This window comes from Camelina sativa, chromosome 11, assembly GCF_030686135.1.
Source record: "Camelina sativa cultivar CO46 ecotype springtype chromosome 11, ASM3068613v1".
Classification (NCBI taxonomy): domain Eukaryota; kingdom Viridiplantae; phylum Streptophyta; class Magnoliopsida; order Brassicales; family Brassicaceae; genus Camelina; species Camelina sativa.
The window spans coordinates 36,353,938-36,376,376 of NC_141890.1; the positions used below are offsets into that span (position 1 = coordinate 36,353,938).

General features: G+C 35.0%; 3 protein-coding genes across 3 annotated transcripts; all 3 read right to left on the bottom strand.

The window, feature by feature from the left end:
* Window positions 1–6,873: 6,873 nt before the first annotated feature.
* LOC147934885 (uncharacterized) lies at window positions 6,874–8,530 on the bottom strand. The gene is made up of 3 exons (XM_087471126.1): window positions 8,521–8,530; window positions 7,012–7,837; window positions 6,874–6,901 (listed from the first exon to the last, which is right to left on the bottom strand). Exons 1-3 carry the CDS (start codon window positions 8,528–8,530, stop codon window positions 6,874–6,876), a joined length of 864 nt encoding a protein of 287 aa, XP_087327252.1.
* Window positions 8,531–10,169: 1,639 nt separating this feature from the next.
* On the bottom strand, window positions 10,170–11,608 carry LOC147934886 (uncharacterized). Its single transcript, XM_087472840.1, has 3 exons — window positions 11,518–11,608; window positions 10,953–11,043; window positions 10,170–10,752 (listed from the first exon to the last, which is right to left on the bottom strand). The coding sequence occupies exons 1-3, from the start codon at window positions 11,606–11,608 to the stop codon at window positions 10,170–10,172; spliced, it is 765 nt and encodes a 254-aa protein (XP_087328966.1).
* Window positions 11,609–13,564: 1,956 nt separating this feature from the next.
* LOC104725124 (putative inorganic phosphate transporter 1-3) lies at window positions 13,565–15,929 on the bottom strand. The gene is made up of 3 exons (XM_010443728.2): window positions 15,712–15,929; window positions 15,084–15,504; window positions 13,565–14,975 (listed from the first exon to the last, which is right to left on the bottom strand). Exons 2-3 carry the CDS (start codon window positions 15,482–15,484, stop codon window positions 13,823–13,825), a joined length of 1,554 nt encoding a protein of 517 aa, XP_010442030.2. The 5' UTR covers window positions 15,485–15,504; window positions 15,712–15,929; the 3' UTR covers window positions 13,565–13,822.
* Window positions 15,930–22,439: the final 6,510 nt, after the last annotated feature.

Consider the following 22,439-nt stretch of genomic DNA (forward strand, 5'->3'; position numbering starts at 1 on the left):
AAGAGCTGTATGATACCCTGACTTAACCGTATACTTATCCGATTTCTTAAAATGCCAACAAAGAGAATCCCCTTGCGGAGTGATACTCAGAGGTAGAGCCCCAACCAAAACCACACCAACTGGATTGAAATGTTCGGCTAGTCGATCAATTCGCCAAGAGTTTGTAGAACGATCAATAAGATCATTAATTTGAAGTAAAGAATCCTTAAAAGAATACTTACTCTTCGCTGGTCTCGGAAATTGTTTTCGCCGTATTTTTTCAAAGAAATGATTAGTTTACCAGAAAATCTATAAAAATATAGTCGTTGTATTTTATCTGCCATGGAATGTCGAAAATTTGGTTGTTTTGGCAGTTCTTTAATAACTTTTTATAGTTCTGATTTTTTTTTTGTCAGTATTTTGATTTGACTTTAGGCAAACGCAATCGATATGTTCATGTGAGTTTTCATGTTACAAGTTTCTTTTTTTTAAGTATATTTTGGGTTTTATCTTTTTATTTGTACTGATTTAAATCCTTAAACAATTTCCAAAAATAGCATTACTTCAGATTTTGTTTTATAATATTTTACATTCCATTTTAACGACATTTTCTATTGTGTTTTAAAGATATTCTATCTCTGAATCATTTACAAACAAAGAAAACAACAATTTGATTTCTATTTTGTTTTCCAATACTTGTGAGATTTGATTCTTAACAGAAGAAAAACTTCGACTAACATTTATTTAAATATTATAACTACTGTATATAAACTTAGAAAATTTTAGAATATTACGAATATGTAAAATTTAAAAAGTTTAGAAAATATAATATGGTTATATAGTTTATGATTTATAAATAGGACATGTTGGAATTAATAATATATTATTAAATTTGTGCTAACACGAGTTAAATTCTCATTTTATTATTTTTCAACACTATTAATATTAGAATATTTGACATATAAAATAAAGTTGATTTAACTAAAATTGTGTAAAATAATTAAATCCTTAGGAATAATGTGACTTAATCATAGCGTATAAATGACTTATTATGTATTTAGATCCTTTATTTTTTTGTTATAATAATTAAAAATCAAAATAGAATCTCAAACACTAAACAAAACAAACTAAATAGGAAAAATGATTGCCAGCTACAACAAGTATAGGCCAACACATCGCCACACATACAAATAATATAAATGTTTTACTAACTACACGAACTATTGTCATTACATACGAACATGCATAAACAAACATGAGTTATGTATACAACACCAGAACAATCTAATTCTGATATCTTCTTTGCCGGAATCCGGTGTTGACCGGTATTGACCGGCGTTGACCAAAATTTATTTTTATAAACAACAAAAATTAACAAAATAATTACATAAATTTACTAAAAGATTAGATAATAAAATTTTACTACAAAATAGTATAACAAATATACATTTTCTTTTTGTAAATTCAAAAGTTAGTTTTAAATTTTATACCATATTATATACAAAAGGGAAATGTATATTTGTTATATACCATATTATATTTGTTATAATACTTTGTAGTAAAATTTTATTATATACAAAAATTCCCTTTTTTATATAACAAATATAATATGGTATATAACAAAGGATGAGACATATAATCTTTTCTTAAAATCTTTTGGCAGGGAAATGTATATTTGTTATATACCATATTATATTTGTTATAATACTTTGTAGTAAAATTTTATTATACAAAAATTTCCTTTATTATATAAAAAATATAATATGGTATATAAGAAATGATGAGACATATAATCTTTTCTTAAAATCTTTTGGCTTAAAAATATTAATAGAGTATTTATAATTGAGTCTAATTTGTTATATTGTTTTTTTTGTTAAAGTATATTGCATCTTGCTATATATTTAAACTTTGATTTACCATTATTTGTTTTATAAAAATATTTAATAGCATGCTACATGATAAAATATAATAAGGTATACAAATGATATGGTATGAAATTAAAAACCAACTTTTGAATTTATAAAAGGAAACTGTATATTTGTTGTATTATTTTGTAGTAAAAATTTATTATATAATCTTTTAGTAAAGTTATGTATTTTTTTTTAACTTTTGTTGTTTATAAAAAATAAACAAAAATTTTAATTTTTTGTCAACATTGGTAAACACCGGTCAATATTGGTCAACGCCAGTCAATACCGGTCAACATCGGATTCCGGCAAAAAAATCATCGGTATTAGATTGTTATGGCATTGTACACATAACTCATGTTTGTTTATGCATGTCCTTATGTAGACAATAGTTTGTGTAGCTAACAAAACATTTATATTGTTTGTATGTGTGGTCATGTGTTGGCTTATATTTGGCGTAACTGGCAATCATTTTTCCAGCTAACAAACTAAATATAACAAACAAATGGTCATGAAATATATTGCGGATTAAAAAATTAATATAAATATTTCACTATACAGACGACCGAAAAATTTAATTATTCTTCTATTTATAAAGCATACAATATTTAACAAACAAATACAACATAAAATATAAATATGCACGCGGAATATCGCGGATTAAAATCTAGTCATACATATATATATATATGACATATCACATATCTCAACTCTGGTCGCAACTTAGATTAATAAAAACATCATTGTCCATAAAAAAGTCAACCCTTTTCGTAAAAGGAAAAAATAAGACCACAAAACTTTAGTCTGTGTGAAACAAAAGTGAATTATGGTAAATGTTATTTTAAAACCTATGTCCAAATTAAAAAATTTTAGAGCTAGATATTTGTGGGAAAACTAAGTTGTTAAACGTTCTTTTAACATGAACCCCAAAATCTTAAACATTTATATTAATCACAGAATAGAATCATAAAGAGGGTTAAAGTAATACCTTCACTCATTGTAGAAATGATGCTTCCTTGAATGGTTTCTTCTTCTTTCAATGGCTTGGCTTGAAGACTTGAAAATAAACGCTTAGATGATCTTTAGGTGGAAGTTAAGGTTTCTCTCCCCTTTCCTATAAACTCTTTTCTTTATGTGTTGTTTTTGTTCTTGTGATGATTTGTGATGGAGCAAACCATCTATTTATAGGAGGGAAGACGACCTTACTCCTCATAAGGGTTTTGTCTTCTAATTTAATCTCAACCATCCATCATAGTAGAGATGAAGACAGTGGTGACAAGTGTGAGAACAAGTGTCTAGCATTGCTTTAAACACAACATGCAACTTCACACTTGTTCCCTTATAAGCTTTAGCATGACATGTACCTTAATACTTGTCCTTATAAGCATAAGCTTCACATGTAGCTTAACACCTCTCCTTTTAGTTCCCAAATGATTAAAAACAAAATATAATAAATCCAATTAAATAACCTACTAACTATAAGACCACATACATGGGTAAGAAATAATTATTTTCTTACATTCTCCCACTTGGTCGTTAGTATAATGGTTTTACTCGGGAATCATAAGGCCGGCATAATATGTTATATTTTCATTTGGTCTTTCATAAGTGTCTTAGCTAATCTTGTAACCAATGAGAGTCATGGCGGTCACACATCATTTTGCAACATGATTCCTTCCATGTATTACTACATTGACTACTTTTCATAGCTAGACCATAAACATTATTCCATAAGTAGGAGTTATCTTTAATGGTCTCTTTGATGTCTTTTAAGACACATTCTGTTATCAATAATTCCAACAAACAATAATGTGTGCGCACGTTGGAAACAAAATAGAAGATGTAAAAGTCATAAGAGAGCACTTATAAATGTCAAACATAGGCTAAAACATTATCAGACAACATAATTAATTGCTATCCTCCACACCCATACTTTCTGCATGCTTCATAAATGTGTTTGGAGGTAATGCTTTCGTAAATATGTCTGCGACCATTAGCTCAGTGCCTATGTGTTCAATGACAAACTTTTCTCTTTTAACATCTTGCTTTAATGATAGATATTTGAGTTTCATATGCTTGGCTCCTTTAGATATCCTATCATGCTTAGAGAAGAAGATTGCGGCTTGATTGTCACAGTAAAGAGTTAGAGGTTTGTCAACAAAATTCAAAACCCCAAACTCTGACACGAAATTCCGCAACCATGTTCCTTGAATAGAAGCCTCATAACATGCTACATACTCAGCCTCCATGGTGGATGTATAAATCAACTCTGACTTCTGGCTTTTCCATGAAATGGCACCTCCACCAAGGAGATACACATAGCCGAGAGTACAGTGCCTAGAATCTTCACATCCACCAAAATCAGAGTATGAAAATCCAACCATCTGTGGATGTGTTGATTTTCGATATGTCAACATGTAATTTCTTGTTCCCTTTAGGTATCTCAAAACTTTCTTCGCAGCTTTCCAATGAGCAAGTCCTAGGTTACTCATGAAATCTACCCAACATTCTGACTGCATGACTAATATCAGGTCGAGTGCAGACCTGTGGGTACATCAAACTTCCCACAAGAGATGCATAAGGGTACTTTTGCATTTCATTATGTTCCATTTCATTCTGCGGACATTGCTTAAGGTTAAGCTTGTCACCCTTTTGCATAGGAACATTATTAGAAGAACACATCATCATGCCAAATCTCTCAAGAACTTTATCAATATATGCTTTCTGAGACAATCCTAAAATTCCTAGTGATCTATCACGGAATATTTCAATTCCTATCACATCGGATGCCTCACCCATATCTTTCATATCAAAGTTCTTAGAGAGATAACTCTTAGTCTCATGTAGTAGACCAAGACCATTAGTGGCTAATAAGATGTCATCAACAGACAAAACCAAAAATATGAACTTATTCCCACTAATCTTGAGGTATATACATGGATCCACAACATTTTCTTTGAAACCGAATTTCGTGATGGTTTCATCAAACTTTAGATACCATTGCCTCGAAGCTTGTTTCAGTCCATATATTGATTTCTTCAATTTGGAAACCATATCTTCTTGACCTTCGATTATGAAGCCTTCAGGTTGAAGCATATAGACTTCTTCTTGCAAGTCTCCATTAAGAAAGGCAGTTTTCACATCCATTTGATGTAACTCCAGATCATACTGAGCTACTAACGCCATGATAATTCTGAGAGAGTCTTTTCTAGACACAGGTGAAAAAGTCTCACTATAATTGATGCCTTCCTTTTGACTAAACCCTTTGGCTACCAGTCTGGCTATATATCGTTCTACATTGCCATTACAGTTGAATTTGGTCTTAAAGATCCACTTACACCCGACTGCTTTGTGTCCATCATGCAATGGAACGATGTCCCAAACTTCATTCTTAACCATCGAGTCTATTTCATCTCTACTGGCATCAATCCATTTATCAGAATTAACATCCTTCATGGCTTGTGAATAAGAAACCGGATCTTTAATGTTTTCTTCTCCAGATTCTATTTGATAAATTACAAATTCATCTGAAATAGCAGATCTCCTCGTACGATTTGATCTTCTTAATGCTGGTTCCTCTTGTGCTTCATGATCATTATTGGCAAGATTTTCATCATGGAGTGTGTGATCATTCAATGGGGTTTCCTCATTGTTTAACGGTTCAACAATGTTAGGAATCCCAACATTCAGAACTAAGGGTAATGGAATATCAACCCTAGTTTCCTGAATAGTTATATCACGAACTTTATCACTCGCACTAATCTCACCATTCTCAAAAAATCTGGCATTATTGGTTTCTACTATTCTCGTACTATGGGATGGACAATAAAATCTATATCCTTTAGACTTCTCAGGGTAACCTATAAAGAAACCACTGATCCTTCTGAAGTCAATTTCTTTTCATGTGGATTGTATATTCTAACTTCAGCTTGACACCCCCAAACTTGGAGGTTTGACAGACTAGGTTTCCAGCCTTTCCACAGTTCAAAAGGTGTTTGAAACTGCTTTGCTAGGTACCCTATTCAAAATATAGACCACAGTACGTAATGCGTCCATCCACAAGGATATAGGTAGGTTAGCATGATTCATCATAAATCTAACCATTTCCATATAAGTACGATTACGCCTTTCAGCTACACCATCTGGCCATGGAGAACCAGGCGTTGTGGACTGCGCAACAATTCCTAATTTTTGAAGGAGTATGGCAAATGGTCCATGATGTTGTCTTGTTTCATTATACCTGCAATTAAATTCACCACCTCTATCAGACCTTATGATTTTCACCTTTCTATCTAATTGCCTCTCAACTTCATTAATGAATGCTTGTACATCATCCACAGATTGAGATTTTTCATGCAATAAATAGAGATAACAATAACGTGAATAATCATCAATAAAAGTGATGAAGTACTTTTCACCTCCAAAAGTTGGAACGTCAAATGGTCCACAAATATATGTATGTATGATTTCAAGAAGCTGTGTACTTCTTGTGGCTCCTTTCTTAGTGTGTTTAGTTTGCTTACCTTTAATGCAATCTATACACATTTTCTTATTGGTAAAATCAAGATTCGGAATGACTCCATCTTTTACCAATCTTTTAATTCTTTCATAAGAAATATGTCCTAATCTTTAATGCCACAAGAAATATGAGTCATCAGTACATGTTTTATTGTTAAGTCTACTTTCAGAATAAAAGGAGAGATGTGTCTCATAAGGTTGATCATCCAGTTTTAACATATAAAGACCATCAACTAATATTCCAGAACCAATTCGTTTAGAGTTCAGAAATATATTAAAACAACCATCTCCTTGAGTAGATTTAAAACCAGCCAAATCAAGTTTGCTTACAGAAACTAAATTACGGGAAATAGATGGAACATAAAGAGTCTGATATAAATCTAAACAAAATCCACCATCTAAAATGAGACGATAGGTGCCAACAGCTTCAACTGGTGCCTTGTCTCAATTTCCCATCAGTAAGTAGTTTTCACTTGAATTTATGGTCTGGATCGTAATGAATCCCAGTACGGAATTCGTTACATGTACATTAGCACCGCTATCAATCCACCAAGTTTTGGAAGAAACATAAGTAAGATTAGATTCGAGAAAGTTTACGGAACCCATAGGATTACCTTTCTTTTCGAACCATTCTTTTCTTTTACGGCAATCTTTCTGAAAGTGTCCAACCTTTTTACAAAAGTTGCACATGTAATCTTTCTTTGCCTTTTTCTTCGGATTAACTTGATCGGAATCGTTCATTGAGGGTTGTGCTCTTTGATGGCTCTTTTTCTGCCTAAACCCAACTTTAGGTCCAGCTCCTTGAACATGATGGGAAACTTTAATTCCTTCACGACCAAGTCTAGCCTCCTCTTGGACTAGTTTATTAGCCAATTCCTTAGATGTCCACCTTTCATCAATTGCATTATAATTGATATGAAAGGGTCCATACTGAGGAGGTAGTGAATTTAGGATAAATTGGACAAGAAATGAATCGTCCACACTCATTCCTAAATTCTTTAGTTTAGCCGAAAGGTTGGTCATTTCAATGCAATGTTCATGCGTAGACCTTGTCCCATCATACTTAATGGTTGTAAGATCTGCCATAAGTTTCCCTGCAAGGGATTTGTCTGCAGTCTTAAACCGTTCTTCTATAGCTGCTAGATAATCTATAGCTTTATCTGCATCTGGAAGGGAAGTTTTAATATTGCTAGCTATGGTCATTTTTAAAAACATCATGCTTAATCTGTTCGCTTTCTCCCAAGCTTTTTGGAGAGCCTTTTCTTCCTCAATACTATTTATAGTTAAGGGATCTGGCTCTTCTTCACGAAGTGCTAAATCCATATCTAGTACTCCAAATGTGAACTCAACTTTCTCTTTCCATTCTGAGAAGTTGGTTCCAGTGAGGATCGGAACAGTAGAGACCATAGATGGCAAATTAGCAGGAAATGATGCTGCGATTTAGAGATATAACAAGCTTTAATTGGGGCTCAAAATTTAAACAACACATTAACAATAATTATTGAATGCATATGACTTCAAATTATAATGCTCCTGTGGGTAGTCATTATAATATATCCTAATGTCATAGCTTTCAGAAAATTTTTCTTGAATGATGTATCAGATTAATTAAGCTATCTGTGGATATACTTAATTAACTCATATACAAACATTCTAATAAATTATTGATCATGTTTTATGTCAATAGCCTACCTGTGGGTAGCTAATTAATACATAAACATATCAAAATTTAAATATTTTGGTTTTCTATGTGCAAATCATTATAAGATAAAACCATTATGGTTAAATCAATTTTTTAATTATACACATTAAGATAAACTAATCTTTTATCACTTATATATATATATATATATATATATATATATATTTTAATTTAAACACAGATTGTAACTTGAAACTTAAATCAAACAAAAATTCAAGTGTACAAACATCATAACTTAACGCTTTAATTTTCAGTTCTTTAAACCATAAATCTATTATTCTTAATGGATTAATTAGATATTCATAACCATAAGCTCTGATACCACATGTTAAACATACTTTTAACATGAACCCCAAGATCTTAAACATCTATATTAATCACATAATAGAATCATAAAGAGGGTTAAAGTAATACCTCCACTCATTGTAGAAATGATGATTCCTTGAATGGTTTCTTCTTCTTTCAATGGCTTGGCTTGAAGACTTGAAAAGAAACTCTTAGATTATCTTTAGGTGGAAGATAAGGTTTCTCTCCCCTTTTCTATAAACTCTTTTCTTTATGTGTTGTTTTTGTTCTTGTGATGATTTGTGATGGAGCAAACCATCAATTTATAGGAGGGAAGAGGACCTTACTCCTCATAAGGGTTTTGTCTTCTAATTTAATCTCAACCATCCATCATAGTAGAGATGAAGACAGTGGTGACAAGTGTGAGAACAAGTGTCTAGCATTGCTTCAAACACAACATGCAACTTCACACTTGTTCTCTTATAAGCTTTAGCATGACATGTAGCTTAATACTTGTCCTTATAAGCATAAGCTTCACATATAGCTTAACATCTGTTCTTTTAGTTCCCAAATGATTAAAAATAAAATATAACAAACCCAATTAAATAACCTACTAACTATAAGACCACATACATGGGTAAGAAATAATTATTTTCTTACACACAAGTATCAAGTAACAAGGCTCCCACTAAAAAAGGCTAAGCTGATGTATTCATACGTAGTTTACAATTTTATTTTATGCATCATGGTATATACTCCATATCAATACTATACAATGCAGTTTTACAGTTAATGCAAAACCTATACGTGCATTATTTTAATAGCTGTAGCAATCACAACAAATCATTTTTGTTAATTAAAACTAGTATAGTAGTATACAGTTGCTGCAAAAGTCAGCGTCGTATTGCTGTATCAATTTGTTATTTGTCGATCAATGCGACAACCGGGTAAAGTCTGTCAAAACGATATTTTTAGGCTGGGAAAAGAAATAAAAACAATTTTGCCGAACCGTCCTGGAATTCGTAATTTTGTTTGGGCCAGTTTTTTTCAAGACCGAACCCCGAACGATCGTGTTTTGATTTAGTTTAAAAGTGGCACAGCGTAAGCTTTTAAAGGACAGATTTAATAATTTGTTGATTTTTGGAATACATAAAAACTAAGGTTTTGTGAAAACTCATCACGATATTTTTGCAAGAGTTTTTTTTTTTGTTTTTTAATAGAAAACAATTCTTTGGAGATTATAAATCCAAATCAGATTTCGACAACATCCAGCAATACTTTTAGATGCAACTGACGGAAAAAAAGACTGTTATTTTATATATATATATAAATAAATTAATAATATAGAGATGTATATATACTATTTTGGAATACGTAAAAACTAAGGTTTTGTGAAAACTCATCACAATATTTTTGCAAGAGCTTTTTTTTTTTTTTAATGGAAAACAATTGCTTCAAGATTATAAATCCAAATCAGATTTTGACAACATCCAGCAATATTTTTTTTAATGAATATAAAATTTTATTCATAAAAAATCGTTTTCTCTTTACAACAAGTGTAAACTAGTTTAAAATCCTTCTAGCAAAGCATACAAAAATTTATGTTCTGGTGGTGGACCAGAGGATGAGAACATCTTCATACAGACGATTTCCTGAACCTTGAATGAGTAGAAGCTTGTTCTGAATGGTTCTATCAATCCATTGATCAAGTTGGGATGCAGAAATAAGGGATTCACCATGCCTGCGGTTATTTCGTTCTTGCCAAATGGTGTGGAGTGCTACCTGAAGGAAAATCGCAGTAACAAATGGGGATGTTTGTCAAGTGTTGAGTCAGAGATGAGTATCTTGATGAGCTCCCAATCGGAGGTTGAGTATTCCCCAAGAAAACCAGAGGTGAGCTTACTCCAGACCTGTTGCGAGTAAGGGCATTGGAAAAAAAGATGAGATCGTGTTTCCAAAGGTGCTGAGCAGAGAGAGCAGGAGGTGTCAACCGTCTGATTCCAGTTCAACATTCTATCACCCGTGGAGAGTCTGTTGAGCATTCCAAGCCATGTCAGAAACGCAAATTTTGGAGTTGCCTGAGAAAACCACAAACCTTTCGCCCAATTTTGCACAGGTTTTGCTATGCGCAGTTGGAGCCAGGTGTCTTGAGTCGAGAATTTTTTCTTAGGAAAAGATGTGTGTCTCCACAGATGCACATCAGCTATATCATGTCTTCGCTTAGCCTTGACACCAGCGATCTGCGTTTCCACTGCGTTTAGAGTGTCCACTCTATGCCGCCGGACTCGATGGTGTAACATAGCAGATTCAACAGTTTCATGTTTGGGTACAGTGTAGAATTCTCTAGACTTATCTTCAGCCCTGAATATCGAGCAAATTCATCAAATATTTGAATAATCCCTTCCACTGATCTTTTAGTACCCTCAGCAAAAACCATGAGGTCGTCTGCAAAACAGAGGTGTGTAAGGAGAAGATTATGACATCGAGGGTGATAACCAAATCTGTTTTCTGTTGCTGCTTTATTGATCAAGTGAGAGAGGACGTTCATGCAGATGACAAACAGATATGGAGAGAGGGAACAGCCCTGCCTCAAACCACAAGCACTCCCAAAAAAACCAGCTAACTCACTGTTCAACTGAACTGAGAAGGTTGCTGTGGAGATACACAGTCAGATCCAGTTTATAAAGATTTCAAGAAAACCTAAAGCCTGAAGTGTATTAAGCAAGAACGACCATTGCTCTGAGTCGAATGCTTTGGAGATGTCAATCTTCATGGCACAGTGTGAAAATATGTCATCCATGTGAGAATATTTTACCTGTTCAGATGCTAGAAGGACGTTTTCCATGAAGATGTGATCTTTTACAAAGGCTGTTTGATTCGAAGAGATGATCTCTAGGAGCAATACCTTGAGGCTATTCGCAAGAATCTAAGAAATCACTTTATATATGACGTTCCAACAGAAGATGGGACGATAGTCTTTCATGACCCGTGCATCGTCTTTTTTAGGAATCAATGCAAGAATGGTGGTGTTAATACCCTTGGGGAGAAAGCCTTTGTGGAAGAATGATTGTATGGCGACCGTGAAATCCTTCCCCAGTATGGGCCATACTTGCTTAAAAAACTCACTTGTATAACCATCTGGCCCTGGGCTCGTATTTGCAGGCATCGAGAAGAGGACACTCTTGATCTCTTCATCGGACACGTCTTGAATTAACATAGCTCTATTGTGATCAGTGCAGCGGAAATGCAACAGGGACTATAAAGATTACTTGGGTTAAGACCAAGAAAGGTCGAGAAGAACCTAGCCGTTTCGTGTTTGATATCAGATGAAGTATTGGCAACAGAGCCATCCTCCCATTGTATCTCACAGATGGAGTTCTTATTTTCCCGAAGCTTGACCGCATTGTGGAACACACGATTATTCTGATCTCCAAACTAGAGCCAGTGTAGTTTGGACATCTGCTTCATTAGACACTCCTCTAGTTCTGAGAGTTGTTGCCACTGTGCATAAGCTTCTGCCTCGTACTGCATTGCATCAATCGTGGAATGAGCTAAGTTTGCAACTTGTTTTTCACATAAATCAGTGTGAGCTTCTCGTGTTCTCTTAACTAGATCCCCCAGACAGTCTCGAGTCAAGGTTCTAATCCCCTGTTTCAGACCCTTTAACTTTTTAGTGAACCGGAACATTGTAGTTGTGGAGAGAAATAAAGGAACAGTCTCATCCCAAAACGACTTAACAACATGCAGAAATTCCGGCAAGAGAGCTACAGAATTGACAAATTTGAACGGTCGTTTCAGAGCAAGTGTTCCCACATCAAACTGGATATGGCTACGAAGATGGTCAGAACAACCTCCAGATTTCGTATACACAGTTGAAACGCGGGAACCGGTGGAGCCACACATCATTAATAAGGACACGGTCAAGTTTTTTACAAATTAAACCATCCTCATGTTTATTACACCATTTGAACAAAGAGCCCTGAGCCCCCATATCCGACAAATTACAGTGATTCACATTTGTTTGAAACTCACACATACTCGGAGACAATGTAGCTGAATGGAGGTAGCCAGAATGCTCTTCTCCACTCAATTTCTCATTAAAATCCAAGGTTTATCCTGAAAAAGCTGTGAGTCCTTATGATGGCGCATATCTTCCCACAGACTTCTTCTCTCCTCAACCAAGTTTTTTGCGTAGACAAAAGAACAGAAAAATTCCTCTGATTCACCCTCCAACAGAATAGAGCAAGTGAAAATTTGATCACTTTGGAAAACCAGAGTTAAGCGGACATTAGGTCTCCAAAGCACCCAAATACGAACTAACCGGTGATATTCATAATTTGACTGAAAAGACCAGTTTCTGAAAACGGAAGCTGCTAGTCTAGCTGCATTCTTTTCCTTGACTCTTGTCTCTAAGAGGCAACCAAATTGCATCTCCTTATTACTAGTCCATTCACGGACCACGGAATGTTTAATAGTTTTGTTGAAGCCCCGCACATGCCATGAGAAACTCATCATTTAAAAAGTACATTTAGGAAGCCTCTTATTTGAAGCAACGGAGGTGCTAACCTTAGTTGCCTGAGTTGAAGCTTCTGCTATTTCCTTCTGCTTACGTTGAGTGATTCTCGCCGATGGGGGACATCCACCACGACCCATGTCATTTGTGGCATTTGTCGTTTGTGACACATTTTGTTTCGATATATCCTCAGAGGTCACACCAACCATGGTATCAGAGCCAGCAGCTGAAAGTTTCCCAGCAACTTCTATGGCAACATCTTCCATGATTTCACCTTCCTCCTCATCCTCTGAGACACTAAGTACAGCAAACTTGGACGCTGACACTATGGGGGGAATAGTTGACTGTGAAACAGAGGACTTACTAGGACTACGACTCATTTTTTAGGGTGACACTACAGACCATTCATCAGACGCAACAGACTGGTCGACTGGGGAGTGTACCACTTCTTCCAAACCACTGGTATCTACTTGCAAAGCAATACTTTTAAATGCTATAACTCAAGTGTACAAACAAATAGAAGTGAATTAGATAATTGACTTGATGCAATTGACGGAAAAAAAGACTGTTATTTTTTTTTTAATGTAAATTCAAGTAAATACTTATATATGTATAAACTAATAATATAGAAATGTATATATGCTATTTTGAATAAAGTTATGGAAAAGTATAAAAATATTTTTCATTTGTATTACATGAGCCGTTGTTAAGAGGCGAACACTTGTTTTACAGTAATAAACATAACATGAATTTGCTTCTTAGGAGTTCTTTGAAAACTGATCAATGGTTACACTTACACACTAAGAAAAAAACAAAAAGCAAACGTAGAGGTGCACAATATCAGATCACAAAAAAAAAATGAAACATTAAAATGACGAAAACGAATAACAAATATATATTAACAATATGACGGAGTAATCATTTCTCAACCTCAGCTTCACCGGAGAGTTCTTCAAGGGACTTGCCCTTTGGCTCAGGGACAAGGAATGTGAAGAGCATACCAATAAAGTTGATAACACCAAGCATGATCAATGAGTTCTTAACTCCAATACCCGGTGGGTATCCTGCGTCTGTCTTGGCTGGATCCTGGGATTGAGCCGCATATAGGAACCCGAAGGCTCCAACAATGGCTCCAGCCTTACCTGTCGCAGCTGATATTCCGTGGCATGTCGACCTTAGTCTAGCTGGGAAGATCTCAGCTGGGACAATGAAAGTGGTTGCATTTGGTCCAAAGTTAGCGAAGAAAAAGGTGAGGGAGTACATAATCACGAATCCAATACGGTTGTCTGGTTTGATCCAGTGGTTGTAAGGGAAGGCAATGGCAAACATAAACACCGTCATGAAGAAGAATCCCATTAGCTGGATTGCAAACCTTCCCATGATATCAATAAATGCCACGGTGAACCAGTACCCTGGGACAGTACTGCAAAGCGCGATGAGAGTCTGTGCCCTAGCGATCTTAAAAACCTCATGAACAGCATTCATGGTGCCTGCCTTTGGAATCCATCCAATGGCCGAAAAAATATCCTTTTGGAACAAATTTTGGCTGTAGAAAGCAATGTCAAGCAAGAACCAAGTTGAAGTACACCCAAGGAGTGGAAGCCCATGGCGTCTAAGGAATTCCTTGGAGAACAATCCATAGTTCAGTTTTGGGTCCTCGGCCCTTTCTTCAACTTCAAGCTCTACTTGTAAGACCTTGGACATGTCTTTTGTTGCTTGTTTAATATCCTTGGCAACTAAAGCAGTGTAACGAGCGGTTTCAGGCATCTTCATACGCCAATAGAAGGTCATGGCCGCAGGTATAGCGCCAAACATGACAATGATACGCCAAATGTAATCAGCCTCAGGAGGTGTTGAGAGAAACCTGTCTTGGTCATAGGTCGGCGATGGAAACTGTTTGTCGAAAATGGAAGAGACTGCAAGAGCCACAAAACCACCAGCCAAGATACCGACACCTTGCATAGCAAAGACGGCAGCGATGAAAGCCCCACGAGTCTTCTTGTTAGCATATTCAGACATGATGGTGGCTGAAAGAGGGTAGTCACCTCCAATGCCAAACCCGAGCCAAAACCTATACATAACCGTTCAAATATTAATATTTTTTATTTTAATTGTTTTTGGAAGTTGTAACTAGATAACATGTTCATAGATAAAACAGTTTTGACCGTGATAATTGTACCTGAAAAAGCAAAGAGTAGTCATGACACCCTTGGCTTGGTTTCCAAAGGAGAGACCCGAAGCAATAGAACACACGATCATCATGATCAAAGTCAGACCGTAGACTTTTTTCCTTCCTAGCTTGTCACCAAGCCATCCGAAGAAGAGCTGACCAGCAAGAGTCCCACAGAGGGCAACACCATTGACTGCTGCCGCAACATGAGGGGGAAGGGAGCCAGGCTTTGCTGACTCTGGATTGAAGTAGTAGAGGCGTCCTAGGAGCTTCGTCACCAAGGACACACAAAAAAGATCATAGGCATCCGTAAAGAAACCCATACCGGCGATGACAATCGCCGTGAAATGATAAAGTTGCGTCTTCGCAACATCCAGTGCCTTTAGCACTCCTAGTTGCTGATCGGCCATCTTTGTCGCTTTTGTCTCTCCTGTTTTCATGAAGTAAAAGTAAAATTTTTGTATAAATTTTCCTTTTGTAAATTTGTACTACAAGTTTTTTTTCAGACTAAATACTTAACCAATTAAGAGAAGAACTTTTGAAGTTAAGCTAATTAATATACATATAATAATCAAATCATTTAAGCAAGTACTATCATATATTTGAAATCATATTATAAACTTGTACGCATTCTTACCCTCACGTTGTGTTAATTGGTGTTGAAGGACGAGGCAAGAGAGAGAACTATCGAGATCGAAAGAGAGAGAGAGAGAGGTGGTGAGGGTTGTGACATTGTGGTGGCTGAGACGGTCGACATTTATAGAGAAGATCGGAGAAACATAGTCTCCGGCATCTTAAGGGTATATCCACATTTTAATTCAATTTTAATGTTTTTTTTTTGCCAGCACTTTCGTCACTTATCTATCTTGCCCTTCTGCGTAATTGTATGGTCTGCACATAGTGTATCTTCTTTTTAATAATCTATTATTAGTGTAGATGACTTCTCCATGGTCCAACTTATTTAATCAATTCTTGCGTTTTACAAATAGGCAATTAGCTGTTATCTGAAGGGGATAAGTTCATGTAATAAGTACGTACGTGCCCGTAAAAGTTGAAAATAAAATTTGATATGAGTTAGAATTATTTATAAATCTCGATATATACACCGAATAGTAATGTTGAATTTTTCGTTTTTTTTATAATAAAAATATATTTCAAAATAATACTTAACCGGCAATATTTTACAGGTGGTCAACGGTAATAACTTCTCCTTGTCCATGTGTCGTAAGAATTTTGAATAGTGCCAAATTTTATTATCATTAAAAACCGATACTTTTTTTTACTCTTTTAAGACTGTTGTTCCATTGTTCGTTGGTATTTTCTTACAAGTTTTCGACAATGTTTTTTGATGGAAATAAAAAATTTTGCCGTATTTTTTTATAGAAATTATATGTCTATAAAATATAATCGTTGTATTCATCTGTCGAAAAATTTGGATATTTTTGGCAGTTCTTTAATAACTTGTTATAGTTCTGGTTATTTATTTTTCCGAGTACGTCTTCTGACTGCTATTGTTGTTCACAAAACGTAGTCCTTTTTGGTACTCGAAATTACTCGGTTGATATTAGATGAGTGTATATAGTTATATACTTGTACATATTATAGTCGGTTAAGAACTCTAGAATATCCGATTTATAGGTTTAAGTAAGTGTATAACTCCAGTTTGTCCTGGTTTGATAATCACGTTCCACATAAGAATGTTGTAACAACTCTTTTCTTCAATTAATGAGAATTTGAGCTTCTAACAACTTTTCTCTCGATTTGTGTTTGCTGATATGGTAGTAGAGCAATTTTTCACTCGTTTGATCTATAAATCACGTTGTTTCTTCGTTTTCTTCTTGATTCTCCATTGATTCATAGTCTCGATTCTACATCTGTGCAAAATTTGAGCTCAAGCGGAGGAGATTTATGTTTCCAGCTTCTGATTTCATCTGAAATTGCACATTTGAGCTTCGATCTTTCCAATGGTGAAGTTACGCAAGAAGACGACGGTTCACAATGCCTCTATGGTCTCGGATTGTTCTCTGATGAAGAATCGAGCTGGATCTTCTCATCCCGCGGACGATGACATCGATCTAAGTTCGAATCCTACGTTTACGGCAATTTGCGACCAATCTAACACAATTCGCGACAGATCTAACACAATCACATCATACAGTGACGCTCATAGTCCTTTTTTCCTTCACGCATCGGATCACCTAGGTCTGTCTATTGTTTCTCACACTCTAAACAGATCTAACTACAACAGTTGGTCTATTGCTATGCGGATGAGCTTGGATTCTAAGAATAAGCTTAGTTTTGTGGATGGTTCACTTCTTAGGCCAGAGATTGATAGTCATTTGTTCAAGATTTGGAGTCGCTACAATAGTATGGTTAAGGCGTGGATCTTGAATGTTTTGAATCAGGAAATTTATGATAGTATCTTGTACTATGAGGATGTTGTTGAAATATGGAATGACTTATTTCAGAGGTTTCAAGTAAGTAATCTTCCACTGAAGTATCAACTTGAACAAGCGATCAATACACTCAAGCAGGGAAATATGGATTTGTCGACTTACTATACTAAGAAGAAGATGTTGTGGGAACAGTTGGCGAATACCAAACTTACTCGTCTCTGTAGATTTTAAACCTCTAGATAGAACCTTTGTCACTCTTCCTAGTGGTTATACTGTTAGAATAGTGGGCACATGATTCATTCAATTGACTGATGCTATCATTCTGCATAATGTGCTTTATGTTCCTGAGTTTAAATTCATTTTTCTGAGTGTTAGTGTTATAACAAATACTTTGAAAACTAAAGTGAGTTTTACCTCTGATGAATGCTTTATTCAGGATCTTACGCAGGACTTGATGATTGAAAAAGAGATTGAACTTAGAAATTTATATATCTTGCATTTTGATGAGTCTGATCATTCTGTTTCTTTTAAAGGTACTGGTTCTTTTACTAAAAATGTCCCTTTAAAAGGTATTGCTTCTTCTAATGTAATAGTTGATTCCACTATATGGCATAGACGTCTAGGTTATCCCTCTAAATCTAAAATAGATTTGTTATCTGATGTATTGAGTTTAAAAGGTATTAAAGAAAATAAAGAAAAGTTATATGTTTGTCATGCTTGTCATTTGTAAAAACAAAGCCATCTTCCTTTTAAATCCAAACAAAACATGGGTAATGCTTCTTTTGAATTTGTTCATATTAATATTTGGGGTCCTTTCTCTGTAGAGAGACTAAAGATGATTTTAAATATTTTTAATCCATAGTTGATGATTATAGTTGTGCTACATGGATCTATCTGATGAAATCAAAATCTGATGTATTACATGTGTTCTCTGGTTTTATTAATATAGTTGAAACTCAATATTAAAAAAAATGTTAAATCTGTTAGATCTGATAATGCTCATGAGTTGAAATTTAATGCATTGTTTACTGAAAAAGGCATCATATCATATCATTCATGTCCTGAAACTCCAGAACAAAATTTGGTAGTAAAAAGAAAGCATCAACACATTTTGAATGTAGCTATAGCTCTTCTTTTTTAGTTTAATGTTCTTTTAGAGTTCTGGGGAGATTGTGTCTTGACAGCAATGTTTTTAATCAATAGATTACCTATTCTAGTATTAGCAAATAAGTCTCCTTTTGAGAAATTGACTAGCAAAGCTCCTGAATATACTTCTTTGAAAAGTTTTGGCTGTTTGTGTTATAGTTCAACCTCTCCTAAGCATAGAACTAAGTTTGAATCTAGTGCTAAGGCCTATGTTTTTCTAGGTTATCCTACTGGATATAAGGGGTGCAAGCTATTAGATTTGGAGACACATGCTGTTTCTGTTTCAAGACATGTCATTTTCTATGAGAATATTTTTCCTTTTGTATCATCCACTATTAAGGATGATACAAAGATGTTCTTTCCTCATCTTCATTCACCTTCAACCCTTGATGATTTGCCTCTTGTGCAAACATCTTATGGTGCACATCCACCTCAGGATATGACATCTTTTGAGATCTTAATTCCTTCTGAACCATTATCTCGCAGACAAAGAAAACCCCCTAAACACATGCAGGGTTTTCATTGTGATAATACTACTAGTACTATTAAATATCTAATCTCTGACTATATCTCTTATTCATATCTATTTGAGCCTTTTGGTGCTTTAACTAATATCGTCACAAATGACATTATCCCACAAAGGTATTCAGAAGCTAAGGAGTATGATGTGTGGTGTACTGCAATGAAAGAGGAGGTTGTTTCTATGATTCGGACTCACACTTGGAGTGTTGGTCAGTTGCCACCTAACAAAAAGGCTATTGGTTGTAAGTGGGTCTTTACAATCAAATATTGTGCAGATGGAAGTATAGAGAGATACAAGGCTAGATTAGTTGCCAAAGGTTTTACACAGGAACAAGGTGTAGACTATGAAGAAACTTTTTCTCTTGTTGCTAAATTGGCATCTGTCCGATTATCAATCTTGACTACAGCTAAAGGAAATTGATATGTTAGTCATATTGATATATATATATATATATATTGTTATGGACCAACTATTTGCTTGAGAACTAAAAAACGATTGAAAGTTTAGCTCCAATTTTCTCTTAGAGATTAAGGTTAATTCTTGGGGTTTTGTTTCTCATTAATCAATAAAGACCATTATATAGGTCTTGATACAACTTAATCAAAACCCTAGTAAAATATAGAAAATACTTTAACGTAGAATGGAAATTATGAAAACCAAATGCATAAACTAAAGCACCAAAACCAATTAATTAAAACGTCCTAACCATACTCTAATCTACCTAACCATTGTCTTGTATCATTACTCCACCCTTCGATTCAGAGCTTGTCCTCAAGCTCCAACTCATGGTGTCCAAGCATCCACGTGGTAGTAGTGATTATGGCATCACATCCAAGAGATGCAACAATTGTTGGTGGGTCATCATCGAATGATAATCCATGGCTGCCTCAAACACCCCATCTTTTTCTTTCGATATGTAACACTCACACATGGTAGAGATCACCTTTGTTTCTACAGTTCGTGGCTCCAGTTGCTTCGTCTCTGCAACTTCTAGCACCATCACCACTTGTAAAGCGAAGCTCCCCCTTTGTTCCAGCTGGTCCGTACAAAGCTTCTCTACCGTCACGGCCGGTGTTGAAGTCATTCTCTTTACCTCCTCTTTCCTCATGTGGTTTGGTTCCTCTATCTTTGAAACCGGAACTGCAATCAACACCGGATCTGGTTTTGATGTCAACATCTCCACCACGGCTTGTTGTGTTGATGTCTTCTCTTGTGGTTCTGCAATATTTGCTTCCATCGGGTGAAAAATATTTTTCAGTTCTGCCTTCAGTTCGTTCTTCATCTCCTCCAACATCTTCTTAAGCTCCTCGAATTATGACGTTGACATCCCTCCGCCTCCCATTGAATCGGTCGGTTCTGATACCAAATTGTTATGGACCAACTATTTGCTTGAGAACTAAGAAACGATTGAAAGCTTAGCTCTCTCTTAACCCTAATTCTCTCTTAGATATTAAGGTTAATTCTTGGGGATTCGTTTCTCATTAATCAATAAAGACCATTATATAGGTCTTGATACAACTTAATCAAAACCCTAGTAAAATATAGAAAATACTTTAACGTAGAATGGAAATTATGAAAACCAAATGCATAAACTAAAGCACCAAAACCAATTAATTAAAACATCCTAACCATACTCTAATCTACCTAACCATTGTCTTGTATCATATATATATAATGCTTTCTTCAATGGAGAATTAGATGAGGAGATTTATATGAAGATTCCACATGGTTTTGCGGATTTACTTGGAGAGAACCTTCCACCTAATGTTGTTCTTCGGTTGCATAAGTCCATTTATGGATTGAAACAAGCCTTTCAGCAATGGTTCATCAAGTTATCTGCTACTTTACATCATTTGAGTTTTGAAAAATCGGTTTGTGAACATACTTTGTTTATCAAATCTCAGGGTGGGATAATTCTTGGAGTTTTGGTGTATGTGGATGCCATATTGATTGTCAGTAGTAGTGATGATCTAGTTGAAGATTTCAAGGATGAATTTAAATCTCATTTCAAATAGCAAGACTTAGGTCCTGCAAAGTATCTTCTTCGTATAGAGTTTGCAAGGTCGTCTAAAGGCATTTCACTTTGTCAAAGGAAGTATATTTTGGAGTTGTTATCTACTACAGGTTTTCTTGGCAGTAAACCTTGTGCTTCTCCAATGAATCCATATATGAAGATCACAAAAGATATAGGCACTTTGTTACCTGATTCAACTCAGTACAAGAAGTTTGTGGGAAAACTCATGTACTTACAAATTACAATACCTGATATATACTTTGTAGTCAACAAGCTTTGTCAGTATTCTCATGATCCTAGAGATACTCATTTGCTTGCAGTTCACGAGGTATTGAGGTATTTGAAAGGCACAGTGGGTCAGGGATTCTTTTATCCGGCTGATAATAAGTTTGACTTGCGAGCATTCTCTGATGCAAACTGGGGTACTTGTACTGACGATAGCAGGTTTATTACAGGTTATTGCATGTTCATTGGTGATTCTTTGATATCATGAAAATCAAAGAAGCAAGCTATAGTTTCTCAAAGTTCTGAATCAGAGTTTCGGGCTATGGCTTTAGCAACCAAAGAACTTATTTGGCTTTCTCGGCTCATGCATAATTTAAAGATTCCATTTATTCCTTCTCCTTATCTTTACAGTGATAATACAACAGTCTTACATATTGCAAATAACTCGGTTTTCTACGAGAGAAGTAAACTTGTTGATTTGGACTTCTAAAAGATGAGGGAGGGGATAGATTCTTGTTTTCTCGAAACAATGTATGTCAAAACAGGGAATCAGTTGGCAGGTGTTTGCAATATCTTTGCACCTTCATTTTGAGGAGACTATTAGATGACTGTATATAATTTATTAGATGACTGTATATAATTTACTTGTACATATTATAATCAGTTAAAGACTCTGGAAATCCGGTATATAAGTTTAATTAATTGCATAGTTCCGGTTAGTCTCGATTTTATAATCATATTTCACATAAGAACGTTGTAACAACTGTTTCTTTAATTAATGAGAATTTAAATTTCTAACAAACTTTTCTCTCAATTCGTATTTGCCGATAGTTGACTTTAAGTAGGCAAACGAAAATGAATTGTTTATATGAGTTTTCATGTTACAAGTTTCTTTTATTTAATTACCTTTTATTTTATTGCAAACCATCTAACAAGTTATCTTTTATATATGATATATCACGTATCTCCGTACTCTGGTCCACTTTAGTTGCTTTGCAACTTAGATTAATTAAAAAAACTTAGATTAATTAAAAAATCACTGTCACAAAAGTCAGCCCTTT

Coding starts and splice junctions, on each gene's coding strand:
- LOC147934885 (XM_087471126.1), bottom strand. Junction 6,902..7,011: donor TTCGAAAAGAAAGGTAATCC/TATGGGTTCCGT, acceptor TACTGGGATTCA/TTACGATCCAGACCATAAAT.
- LOC147934886 (XM_087472840.1), bottom strand. CDS start 11,608: ATGTTAATTCAAGACGTGTCCGATGAAGAGATCAAGAGTGTCCTCTTC. Junction 11,044..11,517: donor AGGGCCAGATGGTTATACAA/GTGAGTTTTTTA, acceptor GTATCTCCACAG/CAACCTTCTCAGTTCAGTTG. Junction 10,753..10,952: donor TGTTCCCTCTCTCCATATCT/GTTTGTCATCTG, acceptor CTCGATATTCAG/GGCTGAAGATAAGTCTAGAG.
- LOC104725124 (XM_010443728.2), bottom strand. CDS start 15,484: ATGGCCGATCAGCAACTAGGAGTGCTAAAGGCACTGGATGTTGCGAAG. Junction 14,976..15,083: donor ACTACTCTTTGCTTTTTCAG/GTACAATTATCA, acceptor GGTTATGTATAG/GTTTTGGCTCGGGTTTGGCA.